This window comes from Thermochaetoides thermophila (genome assembly GCF_000221225.1).
Source record: "Thermochaetoides thermophila DSM 1495 unplaced genomic scaffold scf7180000011806, whole genome shotgun sequence".
In the NCBI taxonomy this organism is placed as follows: domain Eukaryota; kingdom Fungi; phylum Ascomycota; class Sordariomycetes; order Sordariales; family Chaetomiaceae; genus Thermochaetoides; species Thermochaetoides thermophila.
In genome coordinates this window covers 813,225-830,800 of record NW_006383023.1, presented here as the reverse complement: position 1 = coordinate 830,800, position 17,576 = coordinate 813,225, and the positions used below count along the sequence as shown (strand labels likewise).

The window sequence follows — 17,576 nt, the reverse complement described above, 5'->3', positions numbered from 1 at the left end:
ACATCACGTTCGCCTTCAAACATGGGCATCACTGATGCTTTTCTGAATCCCAACATAACGGAAATTAGGTACGATGATAGTTCCAGATCAACTTGACTTTTTGATATCATGTGTCATCTAGCCCACGAGCTAGGCAGGAAAAAAAGTGAAGAACTTAGCACTTACGTTGTTGAGTGCTAAGAAATGCCTTGCACAGTACTAGCTTCAAGTCTATTGATACGCATCCCGGGATGAAAGAGTAATTAGGTTAACCAGTACAGATATATTCACAGATTAAAGACATAAGTGCCTGCTCCAAGAGAATTCAAAAAGTGGTATATAATACCCGAGCCAGAGAACCCATGTATCCCTCGTCACAAAGGAAAAATGAGGCATGGTATCGTATCTACGCAGAAGCCAAACCAGGCCAACCCGGGGGTACCACCATGATGTGATGTGACGATGCCATGTCATGCCAAAAGCAAAACCTTAGGCGCCATTCCAGCTCCATGACCAAAACACCCGATAATGATGGTGATGAGACACCGGCCAAGTCAACCAAAAAACCCAGACCACATTTTTTTTTTTTTTTACAAGCAGCATTTGACCTTCTGCCAACAGCCCAGATGACCCAGTATTCTGCGCCTATTTTCGTTTTTGAGCCTTCTCTCTCCCTTTACTAGGAGACAGTGACTCTTTCCTAAATTCATTTCTCGTCTTCTTCGTTGCTATTCTTGCTCTCCTTAACCTCTTGAACCTTCGTCTGACCCTGACCCTGGCCAAGGGTCGATGGTCTAGTTTGGGACAACCCCAATAACGCCCTTCTCCCCTCGGGCGTGACATACGCATCCAGCTTCCTCTTCAGCACTTCGCTCCTAACCGGCTTCGCCAGGTAATCATCCATGCCCGCCGCAAGGCACTTCTCCCTATCCCCCTGGATCGCTGACGCCGTCATGGCGATGACCAACACCTTCCTGACATTCTCATCTTCATCCTGCCGCAGCATGCGCGTCGCCTCGTACCCGTCCAGCAAGGGCATCTGCACGTCCATGAGGATAATGTGGTAGGGCTTGCCCTCGCGAGACTTCTCGCGCAGCCCCTTGACCGCTTCGAGACCATTTTCGTACGTGTCCACGTTGGGATAGCCCAGCCGATGCATGTACTGCATGGCGATCTTGGCATTGATGGCGTTGTCTTCGGCGATGCAGATGCGCAACTCGGACTTGGGGATACAGGTGAGGTCTGGGGGCGGGCCGTGGGCGCCAAAGGTTGGAGAAGGGACGGCACCGAGGTCAGGGGAGTGCGGGTGACTGCTGATGGACGGGGATGGAGAGTGGTAACCTGTGTTGCTGGGACTTTCGGGCAGGGCAGGATGTGAATGAGTATCGGAGGGACTCGGAGGCTTCTCTTCGCCTGCAACGACCTCAGGTCGGGCTTTTTCAAAGGTCACGGTGAACCATGCAGTGGTGCCGACGTTTTCCTCGCTCTCTAAATGGATAGTACCCTTCATCATGGTCTCGATCAGTGACTTGCAGATGCTCAAACCAAGACCGCTGCCTCCGTATTTGCGCGCTGTGCTAGCGTCTGCCTGGCTGAAAGGCTGGAACAGATTCTCGAGTTGCTGGGGGGAGATACCAATGCCGGTATCCTTGACCCAGAACGTCAGAGTCGCCTTATCCTCAGTCTCCGAGTCGATGCGCGCGCCGATGGTGATGGTGCCATCCTCAGTGAACTTGAGGCTGTTGCCAATCAGGTTACCAAGCACTTGGTGCAGACGGATCGGATCGCCGTAGATGAGCATGGGCGGTAAGTTGATGTCCTTGACGATCTGCACATTGTTCTTGCGAGTCTTTTCGCGATTGCTGTACGAGACAGCACGGACAACTTCGCGAACCATCTCTTCCGGATTGAAGGCAATGATGTAAAGCTTCATCTTGTCAGCCTCCATCCGCGAGAAGTCCAGGATATCGTTGATGACTGTCAGCAACAGGTCCGCAGACACCCGGATCGAGTCAGCCATCTCGAGCTGTTCCTTGTTGAGGTTACTGTCCCTCAAGAGCTCAGAGTTACCAATTACGCCGTTGAGGGGAGTGCGCAACTCGTGCGAGACATTGGCCAGGAAAATGGACTTCGCCTTGGTCGCGTCCTCAGCTAGCTTGACGTTACGGATGGCCTCGGCCTCAGCATTCTTGGCCTTCGCTTCGGCCTCGATGGCCTTGGCCAGTGCCCTTTTCTGCAGCTCGACCATGGACACATTCTCGGCTGACACCTTCTCAATAGCCTTCATGGCAAGCGCGTTGGAGTAGCTGATGCCGATCTGGTTAACCAGCAGCTGCAGTACGCTAACATTGCGGTCGGTGAACGAACCCGGCAAACCCTCCAGGTAGAGGACACCGATCAGTGGCTGTGATGCGCTGTGGATCGGAATTGAGATGACTGCCTTGCTGCTAGGGTTCTTGCGCAACCAGTCCTCACCAACGTTGCTGAAGCGCTCGTCAGCAATGAGGTCTTGAAGGAAGACGGCCTCCCGGAAGCGCGTGGTGTACAGCACTACGTTCTCGGCGACGAGATCGGTATCGCTAAGCGGCACAGGGGGGATGTGTGCCTTAGCTCCGTTCTCCAGATCACCGCTGGCAGCGACACACCAACAGTCTGTTGTCCCCGCTTCGGCTTCTTCGTCTGCCACGATGATGGCTGCGAGGGTTGCTGAGCCGCTGCATGTCTTAAGGATCACATCGCACATGGTCTTGAGCAGCTCGTCGACGTGTAGGACAGACGAAATAGTCTGTGACGAGAGCAGAATGCCGTGCATATCGATCATATCAAGCGCCGGCAAGCTGGCAGCGCCAGCAGTAGACGACTGCAACGTGCCCTTCCAGGATGCCATGCGCTCGTCGGTTGTGACGGCATCAGACAAGGAGCTGTGCTGACTGTGATGGTCGTCCGCGATGCTTCCGCTGGCTGCGTCGATGACAGCACGGTAATGAGCCTCAGCAGAGAAATCTGTCTGCACCCCGACATCGACAGTACGGGAGTTACGGACTGCGCCGTGTAAGAGAATGCTATGGTCGCTTTCGATACGGTCAGCAATACCTGTGGCACCGAACTGACGGAACAAAGCAATTGCATCACGCAGTGCAGAGCGCGCCGATCGTCTTGCCTCATTTCTGATGAAAATGTTGGCCATAAGATAGTTGCCGAGAGCCTCTTCAAAGGTAAAGTTATGCTCTGCGGCATGATCAAGTGCTTGCTCGTACTGCCGGATGGCGGCTCCATGGTGCCCAAGCAGTTCGGAGACTTGTGCATCCAGCAACTTCGACCACGCAGCGTAGTTGACCTTGTCGACAATTTGCCATGCCTTGAGCTTGCAGTTCAGCACCTCAATCTGGCGAACCACTTCCTCAACCTTGGCCCTGCTGACCGATTCCTCTTCCTGGCCACGCAAGCGCGGGTCTTGTTGCTGGCGTAGGGCAGCACCGGCTAGTGCAAGACCGTAAAAAAATGTAGCCAGCTTTGTGTTGCGTGCCGACCACAGCACGTGCTCGCTCTCAAGACACGCCTTGCCGACTTCAATGGCGCGATCGTAATGGCCATAGAGAAAAAGCGGCACCATCTCCATGGTCTGATACCACATCAACGCCCGGCCACGGTAGCGAGTACGGTCGGTAAGCCAGTTCTTATAGGCTGTCGAGTCATGCTCTCCGTCGCTCATGACATCGAGAGGGCTCGTGAAACGCGTCTTACCCTGCAATGCGCGAGCAACCTGACGAACGGCAATGAGGAGGGTCCCGCCACGAGTGTCAAGTTGCCAGTTGGGGATCTCTTCGCAGCCATACTGACAAAAAGCCTCGATATCGGAGCAATTCTCGCTGGCGAAAAACTTGAGATGAGCGGCCAAGCCAAAACTGAGGATGGTTGAGATGCGATCGCTGGCTGCAGCAGCGTAGTCAACAATGCCATCAAGTTGACCTAGCCAAAGCTCAATTGGATCCTGGATGTGCCCAACGAAGTTGGCGTAGATCATGTAGCCACGCGACAAGGAGTAAGGGTCTCGGAACCTATCCAACAGCTCAAGGCAGATGGCCGACAAATCCGCAGCAAGTTGCACCCTGTTGAAGCGGGATAGGGCGATGACGGCCATGTACAGAAATGCCAGGCCAGACTGAGGATATGCGCCACGACGGAAGTGCATGTCAACCATGTAGAGGGAAACCTGGTAGAAGACCGCACAATCCGTCCACCAGCCCGCACTTGCTGCTTCAGCTAGCACTGCTCCGAGCGATGCCAGGAATGACGAGTCTATTGAATAATCATCAACATGTATCTCTGTCCCCTGCGGGTCAAGAATAAGCTGACGATCCGTTTCCTGAATTTTCGCCGCCAGACGCTCAAAGTCCTCATCACATCTTTCCATGGTAGGATGCTCATCCAGCACAATGTCCAGCTCTTTGAGGCACTGTCTCAGAGAGTTGAGTGCCTGCTCCTCATCGCCATTATGGGTAAAAATGCGTGACTTGAGTATCCACGCAGGTGCCTTATCAAGAGGTGTCCTCCCGTGGTCAAAGACCGTCTGGAGCAGCTCACTGGCAGCGCCCTGATTGCCCATGTATAGCTGACATTCGGCGGCCTGCAAGTAGAGCTGAAGGGTCTCCTCGTAGGAGACATCTTCTGTGTCACCCCCGTCGTTCCATGGATCCGGCTGGAGCAAGGCAACGGCCGCGTTATAGTACTTGGCGGCGGTTGGGCGGGCACCACTCTCGGTAGCCTCGTGGGCATGCTCTAATAAGACTTTGCGGAAGCGCTGGCGATGCGGAATCTTCGCTTTGATGATGTCGATGGCCTCACAAATGTGGGCAGCTGCGCTGTCTTTAGGGGCCAGATAATGCAAACCATTCTGGAGAAGAACCTGCGCGATCACAAAGTGCATCTTGCGGGCATTACACTCGCGGAGTGCTGACGCAGCCTGAACATAGCGATCATGGGCGAAGCGGAAGAGATCGTCTCGATCAGATGGAACAATGATGAAGGCTTGGATGGCGGCATCAAGCCCGGCGAACATTTCCTCCTGAGAAGCAGGCGTCTTGAATGCTTCGCAAGGGGACTTTGGATCCTCGTCCAGATAACGCCCTTCCTCCATCAACTTGCAAATCAAGTCGAAGGAAAATGTCTGACCTAGCAGAGCGGCCCAAGCCAGAATGCATCTGGATGCGGAAGGCAACTCGCTCAGGCGGCGGGTAATAAACGCGCAGTCAAGCACGCGATAATCCTGTTCGCCCTGAAACTGACTGAAGAGCTTGTCCATGTCGAACTTCCACTGGGCAGTAGCATAGTCATACCAAATACACTTCTTCTCGTGGGCTGTACTCAGCATCTCGCGAATGTAAAAGGGGTTGCCCGCCGTCTTGGACTTCACTGCCAGGGCCAGCGGCTGCACCTCTTCTTTAGGTAACGAGAGTGTGGCAGCGACGTAACTCACTATGTCATCTTCACAGAGCGGCGCAAGTGTGATTTTGGTGATATTTGTGCTCGTAGATCTTCCAGGAGATTCCTCTGGCCTGGGAGGGCTAACTATTCTTTGCACAATCTCAGCCGACATGTCCTCGGGGCGATAGGTTAAAATGAGCACCATCTTGAGCTTGGCAGCGACAATCTGGCTAATGAGCTCAAGTGACTCGTCGTCGGCATAGTGTAGGTCTTCCAGGCAGAAACAGATGAATTTCTGATGTGTAAATAGCCTCAGTACATCCAAGAAGGTGGTCATCAACCGGTTGGATTTCGTGGAGGTGCCAGTCCGGAGGAATTCGCGTGAGCTCTGACCGGCCTGTGCAGGGAAGGCTTTAGGAGTAGACGGCGGTGGAAGGATGTCAGGTGTAACTGACTCGCGCCTGTCGAGGTTGACCGCCGGGCCTGGAGAGACAGAGATGGAGCCACGAGATGCATGCGGATCGACGGGTGGGAGTAAGAACTCTGGAAGGCCCAAAACTTTGTGCAGCATGGGCCACACAGGACGCACATACTGTCTGAGAGCCTGGTGAAACGGGCTATCCGTATTTCTTTCTCCTTGTACTTGACGGAAAAGAGATGACAGCAGCTTAAGTAGCGGTTCAAATGGTGTCTTTCTAGCCCGGTCAAACTTGGCCGTGGCACAATAACCCCTCCTCCGCGCATCTGCCATGACTGACTGGACAAGACAGCTCTTCCCAGCTCCACCAGGGCCTTCGATCAAGACCACTTCACAATGCCCCTGCTTCCTGAACTTGGCTGTGCTAAGATGCCGCGACAGGCTGGCAGCCGAGGAGTCTGTGGTGGTAGCAGCTACATTGCCGAAGCGCGCCATGTCAGGGGCGACGCCATCGGAGCCGTCCAAAGTCCCGGTTGCACTCTTATCCCAGGGACGAGGAAGGTGAAACCTTGTTATCGAGTGACCCGATGATACTGTCGCAATGGACCGTGCGCCGGAGTCAGTCGCTGGTGGTGACGCATGTTGACCAAACTTTGCCCTGGAATCTGACTGCGAAAAGGAGCCAGCGCTGCGGCGGTTTGATCTACTGCTTGACCTAGTATAGTCACTCGAGGAGTCAGAAACATCGCCAGCGTAGCCTGTCCCGTCTGTGTGATGATGGTGGTGTATTATGCTGCTGCGAATAACGTGGTGACTCCGAGAAGCGCGTTCAATGATCTTCACAAGCTCGTCTCTCTCGCGCTCGCGGCCAATCATAGTTATCGGGAGCCGGAAAGTCGACGAGACATCGTGTGTTCCAATAGCCCAGTCTTTAAGCCCTTCAAGTTCCCCATTGCCAAGCATCTTCTGCACTGTGACTAGGTCGTGACGAAGCCCGGAAGCTGAATGATATCTGTCTGCGATGTTTTTGGCGGTGCATTTTTGGATTATCCTTCCGATGACTTCGGGGATATCGATCCGTATCGCCGTGACATTCGGTATCCTCCGACTCAGAACAGCCTGGACAATATCAAGGGGAGTCTCGCCTTGAAAAACCATCTGCTGAGTGAGAAGACGCCAGAAAACGATACCTAATGAATAGATATCAGTGCGAGTATCCGGCTCGGCGGTGGTGCGGCCCGTTTGTTCGGGACTAATGTACTGCAATTTATGCATAACACCCAGCTCTCTGGAGAGGGACGACCAGCCAGTACTCGTGAGACTGTGCTCGAACGACCGAAGACCAGCTCCGAAATTGACGAGCTTGACCTTGCCAGTTTCGATGTTAAAGTGGAAGGCATCTCCCCGTACTTCGCCGTGGCTCACGCCCTGACCATGGTGGATGACTTCCAGGCATTGGGCCGCACCGATGGCAAAGTCAAGAAAGGTCTTCAAACTGAGGGGGGCATCCAGCTTTGGGGGTCGCTTCGGGCGAGCTTCCCAGCGTCCAGAGTGCTTCACCGCTGAGTACCAGGCTGGCCCAAGGTCCAAGCATTGGAACAAGTAGTTCGGACCGGGATTTTCGTAGATCGCAACGATGACGGGGCCTCTGTCGCCCGGCTGCTGCGGAAGGCGGATGAGATCGATCGGTTTGACGATGTGTTCAGCTTCGGGATCGACACTAGAGATGAGGCTTTTGAAGGTGTGAAAGGCCCTCTCCTCGCGCAGCACATGGTACGATACTCGGGCAATAACCTGTTGCTCCACGACATTGGTATCATCGCTGTTCGTCGGGATGGGCCGCTGACTGTTGAGATAGTCAGAGTGCGCAATGAAAAGGGGAGGTGGTTGATCAGTCGAAGAGCCGCGACTTGATGGTGGCACAAAGCTAGGGGGAACTGGAGGGGTCACAGGATAACCCGAGGCATGGACTGAAACTGCAGAGGCAATGCTGCCATGATGATGGCTGCCGCTGGTGGCAGACCGAGTCGGTTCGGGGGCAACGAGCCTGGAGCCAAAGACGTGCCAATTGTCATAGGTTGAATGGTATGGGGCTCGCGACTCGTCCCAGGTGTACCCGGGAATCTGGCGCAGGCGCTCGAAAACGCGGGCCGGAGACTCGAGAAGCTGGTCGTCGAGCAGCGGGGAATCGTCCATCGTCGCGAAGCCTAAGGACCGCGAGGGAGAGGAACGGACTCCTTGGGCTGATGATCCCAGTCTCTTCTTTCCTTCCGTCTCTCCTCTCCCTGCTGGGACTCGCAAACTTTTGCTCACTGGCTCACTTAGTCTCAGTCTCGGGTATCAAAGCTGAGCACACGCGCAAACTTGTCGGCGGTTCTGGCATGTTCTTGTGGTGCTCATGCTCAGTGCCCCATCAGACCATCAAGCTAGACCGCAGTCGCGCGTAAGTCCAGGGTGTACGAGCCCAAGAGCCAGAGAGCCGGGACGTTGGAAGGCTGAAGGGCTGGAGAGCTAGTGAAAAGGGCTGAAGAGCCAGATTGTCGGGATCAGAAAGTCGGCGAACGATTCGCTTTCGGCAAACTTAGCGGCAATATCAGTGGGCGGTGGGCGGACAGCAGGAGGTGGCGGGCCCACGACCCAGACACGCCAAGATGAGGCTTTTGTGATGGGCGTCGCCGAGGATCCTTTGCGCTTCTTTGATTTCTTATTTTTGCCCCCAAGCCCCAATACTTTTTTTCTCGGTGAGACGAACGGCGTCGACGTGTCTAGCCTTGTTGTATCGCAGAGTGGGCTTGTCGCTTGCGAGAACCTAGGTAGCTAGTGCAGCAGCCTGGTCGCGGACGTGGGTAAGGTGAGTATGTAGTGTTGCAGCTTGCAGTATAATGATGCGCTGCGCTATGCTATGTGTCCGGGGTGCGCACCGGCCGTTAGGATGCTTGCTGATTGTTGCTTGCTGCGTGGCGGGCCCCCTGCAGAACCAGGGTTGCGATGCAGCAAGTCACTCTTTTTGGTTGTTGAAAAAGATGGAGATATATGGTCGAGTCGGAGAGAAAAAGGTGGCGGGATGAGAACCCGGATATGGATGGGATCGAATGAAGGGCACGACGACCTCTTGGTAACTTGGATTTGGGCCTCCTCTTTGGCAGGGAGGGGCAAAATTAGGAGCTGGAGGTGCAATAGTGGAAGCCCAGCGCCCAGCGCCGAGCAAGACTGGCGTCAAAGTCCAAGCAGAAAGCACTGATGAAGAACGGATAAAAAGAATCAAGGCACCGTCCCCAGACCCCTCCAGGCTATCAGAGACGTGTTCGAGTCGACAGCGCTCTCAAGTCAGCTTCCACGTTTGAGCTGACTACACTTTGCAATCCTACGCTGAGTGATGATGACAGCAGGCTTCTTTGATGCAGCAGGACTTTTCTGCGCCCTTTGGAGATGAAGTAAATTCGCGGGTAAATGCTGCTCTCTTGAGCCGCTGTCCAGCCCAACGTCAACCTTGCCACAAGCCACAAAAGTAGGATGGACGTCGGCTGCAAGGAGCTCGACGCTGCACTTTCAACGTCTGTGGATGATGTCCAGTTGGGTTTTCGCCCCGATAGTCGGATTTGCAAGTTTTCCCCATCCACAGAGTGTGCCTGGGTGTCAGCTGTCCTTCCCTTCGCCGTGATTGGTGCAACTCATCGGAACCACACATGTGGTGTATTACACGCATTCGGGATCCGTACGTACAAATACTTTCAGGGACATTGAGCCCAAAATTCTTCCCTCCAAAGAGGGACTAATCTCTCGGCGACAGCGCAGTCTTTGTAAGTGCGGAACGTAAGTCTCAAAGAGTTCATTAAAATGCCTCGCGTTGAAAGGAGTATACCTAACTATTCAACATTTACTTAATATCATAAAAGTAAGGTTATGTTGTCATTCCGTTTCCCCTTACGGCCACCGACAGATCGCCCAGCTCACAAAACCGCGACCCATTTTCTTACATAATACACTCCACCACCACCGCCCTTCCGCTCCCGCCTTTTTGCCGAATAGGAATGGACTGATGCAGGCGCCATTGACGTCATGTCCTAGTAAGTCGCTTGCTCCCACGTAAAACCATCTCTTCTCGTCCAATCAACCATGTTTTTCCCAACACCTAAGTAATCAGGGAAGGGTACAAGAGACGCTAAAAAGTCATGGAAAGCATTACATTCACAGGCAGCGCAAGATGACTAACCTCTGCTCGGGAGGTGGATGGACTGACATGTTGCAAAGGGCCAACGTGTCGGCCGCTACAGACTGTCAGGGAGCCGGTCGGACGGACTCTCGATCTCCGAAATCAATGATATACACTAGATGGAAGCCATAAATTAAAAGGCAGCTAAACTTCGCTGCCTTTCTCATTTACCAGCCAGCAACCCCACTACACTACTTGGGCACGTTGGAACCGGTCTGGAAGATTTTCTATACCTTCCCGACAGACATCCCCTCCCTTTTGCCAATTAAATCCGGTTGTCTTTTTGCATACAAATGCCCAAATACCCCCAACGTTGGAAAGCAAAACATTCAAGATTAAACGGATCATTAGAGTTCCAGCTACCAGGGATCATACATCCCTGGGTTACCAACTGGCCCAAATCAACTCAGTTTATGCCAATATAGCCCAAACCAGTTCTCTGACTACGACTTCACTTAAGCACTCGGAGCAGGTCGAGAAGGAATAGAGGATGAACCAGACTTGTAGAAGCTCTGGTTCAGACGACGCTCCGTGTTCTGGCGGGTGTTGACGAAATCAGGATAGTTGAGGGTCAGTTCGACAGCGCCGCTGACAATGTTGTCAACAGCCTCAACACCGAGCATAAACGAGTGGTCCTGGTTGCCGACCTCGTACCGCCAGCTACCAAAGCGACCGCGAGACCAGATGTCCATAGCTTGAAGCTTGGGCAGGAGCTCCTTCAGCACACCTTCACGCTCCAGAGTCGGGGTCGGGTAGCCATGATCGAATTTGCGGTGGTACGTCGAAACGATCTCGTCATCGGGCTTGATCATCTCGGTGTTGATCAGACCCTGGATGCACTCCTTCAGGATGTTCTCCTCGTCGACAGGTTTCATCGGCGACTGCGACACTTCAAGCATGATTGACCAGTACGGGCCCGGCTTGGGCTCGCTGCTCGGCGCAGGACTGCCATCGGCCAGATACTTGGTCGGAAGCTCGACATCAGCCTGCGGCTGGTTGTACGGCGAGTAGTTCGAAAAGATAGTTGCACGGTAGAAGGGGCAATTGTTCTCGGGGAAGTAGAGCTGACGGTAAAAGTTAGCGACAGACCTTCAGCTTTTGAATGTGCTCTTCCAATACCACTTACCCAGCACTTGTCACCGATGCGCTCCGGACGCTCGCCGCGAATACCGACGCCAATGACGTGGGTCGACGAGTAGAAGAGGCCCTTGGACAGCTTGACCAGCTCCTCGTTGCCCATCTTCTCAACGAGGTGATCGACGGGCATCGTGCTGATAAGCTTATCGTAGCCGACCGTGGTGCCATCGCCGAGCGTGACGATCTTCTTCTCAGCATCCACCTTGACAACCTCGCCCTTCTTGCCGAACCTCTTCTTCTCCTCCGGGAGGGTGTTCGCAACAGCGATCCAGATACCGCCGGTACCATCGCGTGCCGGGAACCTGAAGGTGGCATTGGGACCCCAGTTACCAGCAACCTTGTTGAGGATGATGTTCTTAGTGACCAGCTTGAGGTCAGGGGCAGCGACACGCTCGCCGAGCCACTGGCATTGCATCTGGAAAGGAGCATGAGCAAGGGCATCACAAAGGCCAGCTAGAGGGTATATCCCGTACCTTGGTCGTGGGCACCGCCCAAACCTTGTAGTTGTAAGGGCGCATAAAGATGTTGGCGACACCCTCACCGCATGTCCGCAGAATCCACTCATCGAAGTCCTTGGGCTTGTCGGTCGCAACACGAGCAGCCAGAGTGGCGTCGATGAGACCCTCGATGCACTTCACCTGGTCCTCCTTGGGCAGCATCGAAAGGTTGTTCTGGAAGGGATAGGGGACCCAGAGACCCTTGTACCGCACATACGAAATGCGCTGGTGGTGGTACCAGTCCTCTTTGTTGGGCAGGGCCTCGTCGAGACAATCGTCAAAGTACTTGTAGTGGGAAAAGATAACGTGGCCGCCGACATCGTAAAGCTGAAAGCGCATGATCGTCAGCGGTTGAGCTAGTGTAGACACCTGTAAGTGGTGAACTTACAAAGCCCTCAGGAGTAACGTCTGTGGAAGCAAGGCCGCCAGCCTTCTCGTTGGCATCCACGATCAGCCAGGAAGGGCCGTCCTGTTGGCGAGTACACAGTGGTTGGTAAACAAACTCGGTTCGAAAGCATGGCAGAGCAGACATACAATGTGCTGAAGGCGCTTAGCCGCACCCAAACCAGTTGGGCCAGCACCAATAACGAGAACGTCAACATTGCTTTACGGGTTCACAGTCAGCCAGCCTGAACTCGGGGTCGGTCAAGTTGAAATTGGCGGGAGAGAATCCAAGCTTACATATCCGCCATTGTTGGCATGGGTAGCTAAGCTAGGTCGAAGAAGTCTAGAAGGCAGGTATGTTGATGCAGGCAAGGATGGCGAGAGAAGAGTTGGGGAAAGGTGGCAGCGTTAAAATGTCAACAGTTGCGAAACTCGAGAAGGACAACCAAGAACAACCACTTGGCCCGACGCCTCTTCTGCAGTTGAATGGCGGCGGCACCCCCTCCAATCCCCTCTCCTGGCGTGGTCGTTTTGGGGTTGCCAGAGGCTAGACCGCTGTCCAGCCCCACAAAAAAGGGGCCAGGGGGTGGTGGGTTGCGATGGAGGGGCAAGATAAAATTGTTCCAATTTCAGAATGGTTGGCATGTGGGTCTGCACATTAACTGTCCCGCCAAGCGCGGCGGAACCCTGTTACTTTCTATCACCAACTTCGACCTCGACGAGATCTCTCCTCTCTCGATGTTGCAGTTTTCCTGGTGTCGAAGGAAGGCCGTCTACCATAAAGACTCGAAACTTTTTATCAATCCGTTTGCTCTTCCGACGTAACAGCCAGATACATTCGGTAGGTAGTGTAGGGCTAGTTGCCTATGCGGTGAAACGTCAGATCTTGTGGACGGGTGGACGGTCAGCACAGATGCTGCCCTCAAATTTCAATCTCATCCAATCTTATGGCTTAAGGAGCTGATTGGACAGAGACCGCCAACAAACATCGGATTCGTGGCCACCAGATCGTAGGATTTATCTGCAACAAAAGTACACCATACACGTGTAGCTACACTTTGCGCATTTCAAGATGTATGGTGTCATCAACAACCCGCGTAACCAACTCCCGTGGGAGGTGTGGATGTCATCAACAAGGGAGCCTCAAAACCTGGGCTTGCTGGGACTTGTGAGTCGGGGGCGAGCCGCACGTCAACCGACCGGCGATGCTTGTTTCAAACCCAAGCGGCAAAGCCGGGCAGCCGCAGCCTGTTTGCCTGTCACCATACATCCCAACAGATAAAAGATTCCGGCGATCTTCATTGTAGATGGAGCCAATGTGGATGAGCACGGGTCGAGCTTAACTACAACCCAAAAACGTGGTTGTCATCCTTCGAAGACAGTTTCTTCGGCCGGTAGGTATGGTTGGAATGGAACGGTATGTCCGAGACTTGGAAGACTCGAAACACATTGAACAATCATGTGTCAAGACCGTGAAAGCGCTGCTACATCATGTAAGGTATCCGAAAACCTGCTACATTCCACCCTAGCACTCGTCATGTAATGTTCCACAACCGAAAGTGCTCCTCGACCCCGGCTCACAGCAGAAAAGACGGGCGCCATCGAGGCATACAGTCATGCGTGGGACATTCCAACCACAAGAATTGTTGTGAGACCATGGCCAGCTCTTGGTGACAATAGTCCTTTTGGAGTCATACGTCGTGACGATTTTGAAATAACATAAGACAAAACGGCACTCAACCTTCCGCTTTTTATGTTTCAAGTTCTCTCCTGTGGTTCACTCGTGGATCCATTGGGCTGGTCCACAGAACACGCGTGCGACTACGTAGGTCTAGAGGAGTTCTAGTGTTAAGGTAGTCGAAAGATTTGCCTCCCTTGGATTACCTGGCAATCACCAGAGGGAAGTTTCGCAAAGTTTGTGGTAGGCAAGACGCCTGATACTGGGTTGCAGAGTTTCTGGGGATCCCTCGCGAAATCACCAGTCCCCTGCATCCAATGCGGCTCTAAGCCTGAAGAAAACATGAGGATGGGACCTGGAATGCAGCTGGATTATTTGATTCTGTTCCGGATAAGACCTGCTAAAATGTGTCACGAAATGGCTTGTAATGTGCTTGGTTGGGTGCTCTTCCGAGATGCTATGATGGTTTAAACTGAAATCAGGGTAGTGCATAGGGTCTCTAGTTCACCAATTATAGGCTAGAATATCGAGCCGCGGGACTGTGAGAGGAATTGAGATGGTGTTTTCTCACAGCGTGGTTGAAGAAGTTGGTTGTCCCATAGTCATGACCATACTGGAAGCTGTCACGGCTATTCTCTGCATGTTTCAATAACGAATATTTCAGAACGATAGGAAGTAATCGACGATAGATTATAGGTGAGCAAACCGAAGTATATGGCTGTCTAAGGCCACATACCTCGTGCCCACCAGATGTGAAGGCGCAACTCTTCAGAAAATTTGCCTTTTCCAGTGGAGGAATTGGGTTTGGTCTTGATGACAACTTCCAGTCGAGGTCACAGAGGGAAATGTTGTTCTCATAGCGTCATATTGATGGTCAAATATCGAAGTTCGTTTCTGCCGAACCGTTCAGGTTGAGAACTTTATAGTCTGCGTTTCTCCTCGTGTTGACGGAGCAAACCCCGAGATCTGTACCGGTTTGTAACGATACGTGAAAGATATCGCTTGCTGGGCACCTTCTCCACAACCAGGAAAGCCAGATGCAGAAGAAAAGATGATTGGCCACAAGCCTGGATGCCAAGACCACACGGGCTGATGCCAACAATGCGGCACCCTGGTCGCTTGGTTTGCGCTGGCAGGACGGGATCCAGGAGGCCAGGACCAGGACCAGAACGGAGCAGCCCCCTGAAAAAGTCGACCCGGCCGTCGCCCCCAGCCAGGAACCCTCAACACAAGAAGAGAGGTTGAGACAGCAACACGGCTCGATCAAACTCGACACTAATTATCCTCCTCCCACCCCACACTTTCTCCTCTTTTCTTGTAGTCCGTGGTCGATTTTCTCAACTTACGGTCGGTCCCAGCTGACTCTGACCATCCGCTCGTTTACGTGGTCTGTTCAACGTCGCTACGGTACGGCAACGACAACGAGAGAGACTAAGAGTTTCGCGCCCTCCTTTCAGCGTCCAGCCCTGTCGTGTTGCGCATCACCCCTTCCCCGAGACCTCCTTTGTTTCGTGTGCGCTGTTAGTCTTCGAGCCTTGCTGCCGGTTCCAGCACCGCGATTTTTGACTATCATCTAGCCTTGCGTCTGCTTGGAAAACTCCCGCCCACCGCCTCTGCCACTTAATATCTGTGAAGATGGGGCTCGAAGAAAAAACTCGCTCCTCGGGAGACCATCCGCGGGAGCAGGATGGCCCCGTTCTTCCCACCGTCAACCCTGCCGTCGAGCAGCAGCCTCCCAAGCCTTCACTTCATCCTGCTTTTTACGTGACGTGAGTAACAGCAGCGATGGCATCGACCGCCAGCGGCAGACACCAACGGCGTCTCCCAGCAGCTCCAGGCTAACTACCAGCTATATAGCGTCTGGATCGCGCTGAGCTCATCCGTTATCTTGTTCAACAAATGGATTCTCGCTAGCCTCGGATTCAGTAAGCATGGCGCTTTTCATAAGATCTTGGATAGGGGACAGTATGCTGAACTCTCGGGCAGAATACCCAGTCATTCTGACCACCTACCACCTGACTTTCGCGACGGTCATGACCCAGCTTCTGGCCCGGTACACGACGCTTCTCGATGGCCGGAAGACAGTTAAGATGACGGGCCGCGTCTACCTGCGTGCCATCGTCCCCATCGGGTTCTTCTTTAGCTTGAGTTTGATCTGCGGCAACCTCACCTATCTCTACCTCAGCGTCGCTTTCATCCAGATGCTTAAGGTTGGTGCTACTCAGCAACCTGCGATATAGCGAGAAAAGTGCTCTAATGCGACGCAAACTAGGCCACAACTCCTGTTGCCGTCCTGCTCTCCAGCTGGTCGTTGGGCCTTTCGCAGCCAAGCCTAAAAGTGTTCCTCAACGTGTCGGCCATTGTGATTGGTGTCATCATTGCCTCAATCGGTGAGATTAAGTTTGTGTGGATCGGCTTCATCTACCAGATCTGCGGCATCATTTTCGAGGCGCTCCGCCTGACTATGGTCCAGCGCCTGCTCAGCTCGGCCGAGTACAAGATGGATCCTCTGGTCTCTCTCTACTACTTTGCGCCAGTTTGTGCTGTCATGAACGGTATCGTTGCGCTCGTCTGGGAGGTGCCAAAGGTCACCATGGCTGAGGTCTACAACGTCGGCTTCATCATCTTCTTCCTCAACGGCCTGTGCGCCTTCTTGCTCAACGTGTCGGTCGTCTTCTTGGTACGTTCTTTTCGTTCTGCCGGTTCGCTCGCTGCGGCCTGTTAACTTGGATCCCTCACAGATTGGCAAGACCTCCTCCCTGGTCCTCACTCTGTGCGGTGTGCTTAAGGATATCCTTCTGGTCATCGCCTCCATCATCCTCTTCGGGACGACCGTCACGGCCCTGCAGTTTTTCGGCTATTCAATCGCTCTGTGCGGCATGATCTACTACAAGCTCGGCTACGATGCTATCAAGGGCTACGCCGCCGAGGCTGGTCGCCAATGGGCCGAGTTCAGCAACCGCCGTCCTGTGCTGCGCCGCATCTCTGTCATCCTTCTTGTCCTGCTCCTGCTTGTCGTCCTGCTCAACGGCATCTCTCCGGACTATGCACCATCCGTTGACACTACCAAAGTCCTGGATGGTGCGAAGGCCAAGATCGGCTTCTCAAACTGAACCGTTCTTCTCACATATCTCACTGTCTATTTCTCTGATATGAGGAGAGGGCTATGCAATCTTAGGCAGGTTTACTGGTCTGGGTGTTGATGTGGAGTTAATGAATCATTCAACTAGTATGAACGGGAAGCGAAGACCGTCATGATCTGTGTGGGGGTGGGATAAAAAAAGTTAATGGTTTTTTTCCCTTTCCCTGGTAAACAGTTTTTTTTAATAGCGACGTCGTTTCTTCAGCTTCTTCTGTCCAGCCCATCTCCACACAAAAGGCGGTTTTAAGGACTTCCCGCGAGATGGCTTCAGAAGAGAAAAGGGGATTTTCAGATACAATGGTCTCATGACATGATAGGTGGTGGGAGGTGATAAGTAATCACTTTGTCTTCTTTTCCAGTACATAATTTCCCTTCTTTATCAACGTTTTGCTGAGCCAGCTGTTTTTGGCATGTCTCGTCCAAAAGAGAAGACAAAGGAGGAAATGCTTGTTCGACAATCTCATAGAACAGTGTTTCATGGACGGAGAGACCCGGATTTGCTGGCACACAGTATGACGGTACAGGGCGGGGTTATCCGAGGCTTGAGGGTTGAGAAGATAGACTTTGCTTTGTCAAATAAAAGGCGTGTTAGTTCAGGGGTGATGGATCCTGGCCAGGATGCCTTTGAGGGAAAGTTGTTATGAACTTGGACAAACTAGACTGTTGTTAACGCTCAACACACCGTCAAAGTCGCACATGGCCTC

At 53.2% G+C, this 17,576-nt stretch overlaps 3 protein-coding genes across 3 annotated transcripts; 1 reads left to right on the top strand and 2 right to left on the bottom strand.

The window, feature by feature from the left end:
• Positions 1–685: 685 nt before the first annotated feature.
• CTHT_0002750 (uncharacterized protein) lies at positions 686–8,017 on the bottom strand (the record flags this gene model as incomplete). The annotated part of the gene is made up of 1 exon (XM_006690759.1): positions 686–8,017. One exon carries the CDS (start codon positions 8,015–8,017, stop codon positions 686–688), a length of 7,332 nt encoding a protein of 2,443 aa, XP_006690822.1.
• Positions 8,018–10,489: 2,472 nt separating this feature from the next.
• Positions 10,490–12,360, bottom strand: CTHT_0002740 (UDP-galactopyranose mutase-like protein; the record flags this gene model as incomplete). Its single annotated transcript, XM_006690758.1, has 6 exons — positions 10,490–11,098; positions 11,161–11,586; positions 11,645–11,995; positions 12,057–12,137; positions 12,203–12,272; positions 12,350–12,360. The coding sequence occupies 6 exons, from the start codon at positions 12,358–12,360 to the stop codon at positions 10,490–10,492; spliced, it is 1,548 nt and encodes a 515-aa protein (XP_006690821.1).
• A 3,005-nt stretch (positions 12,361–15,365) lies between these two features.
• CTHT_0002730 (uncharacterized protein) lies at positions 15,366–16,843 on the top strand (the record flags this gene model as incomplete). The annotated part of the gene is made up of 5 exons (XM_006690757.1): positions 15,366–15,499; positions 15,588–15,655; positions 15,717–15,940; positions 16,003–16,410; positions 16,472–16,843. 5 exons carry the CDS (start codon positions 15,366–15,368, stop codon positions 16,841–16,843), a joined length of 1,206 nt encoding a protein of 401 aa, XP_006690820.1.
• Between the last annotated feature and the right edge of the window lie 733 nt (positions 16,844–17,576).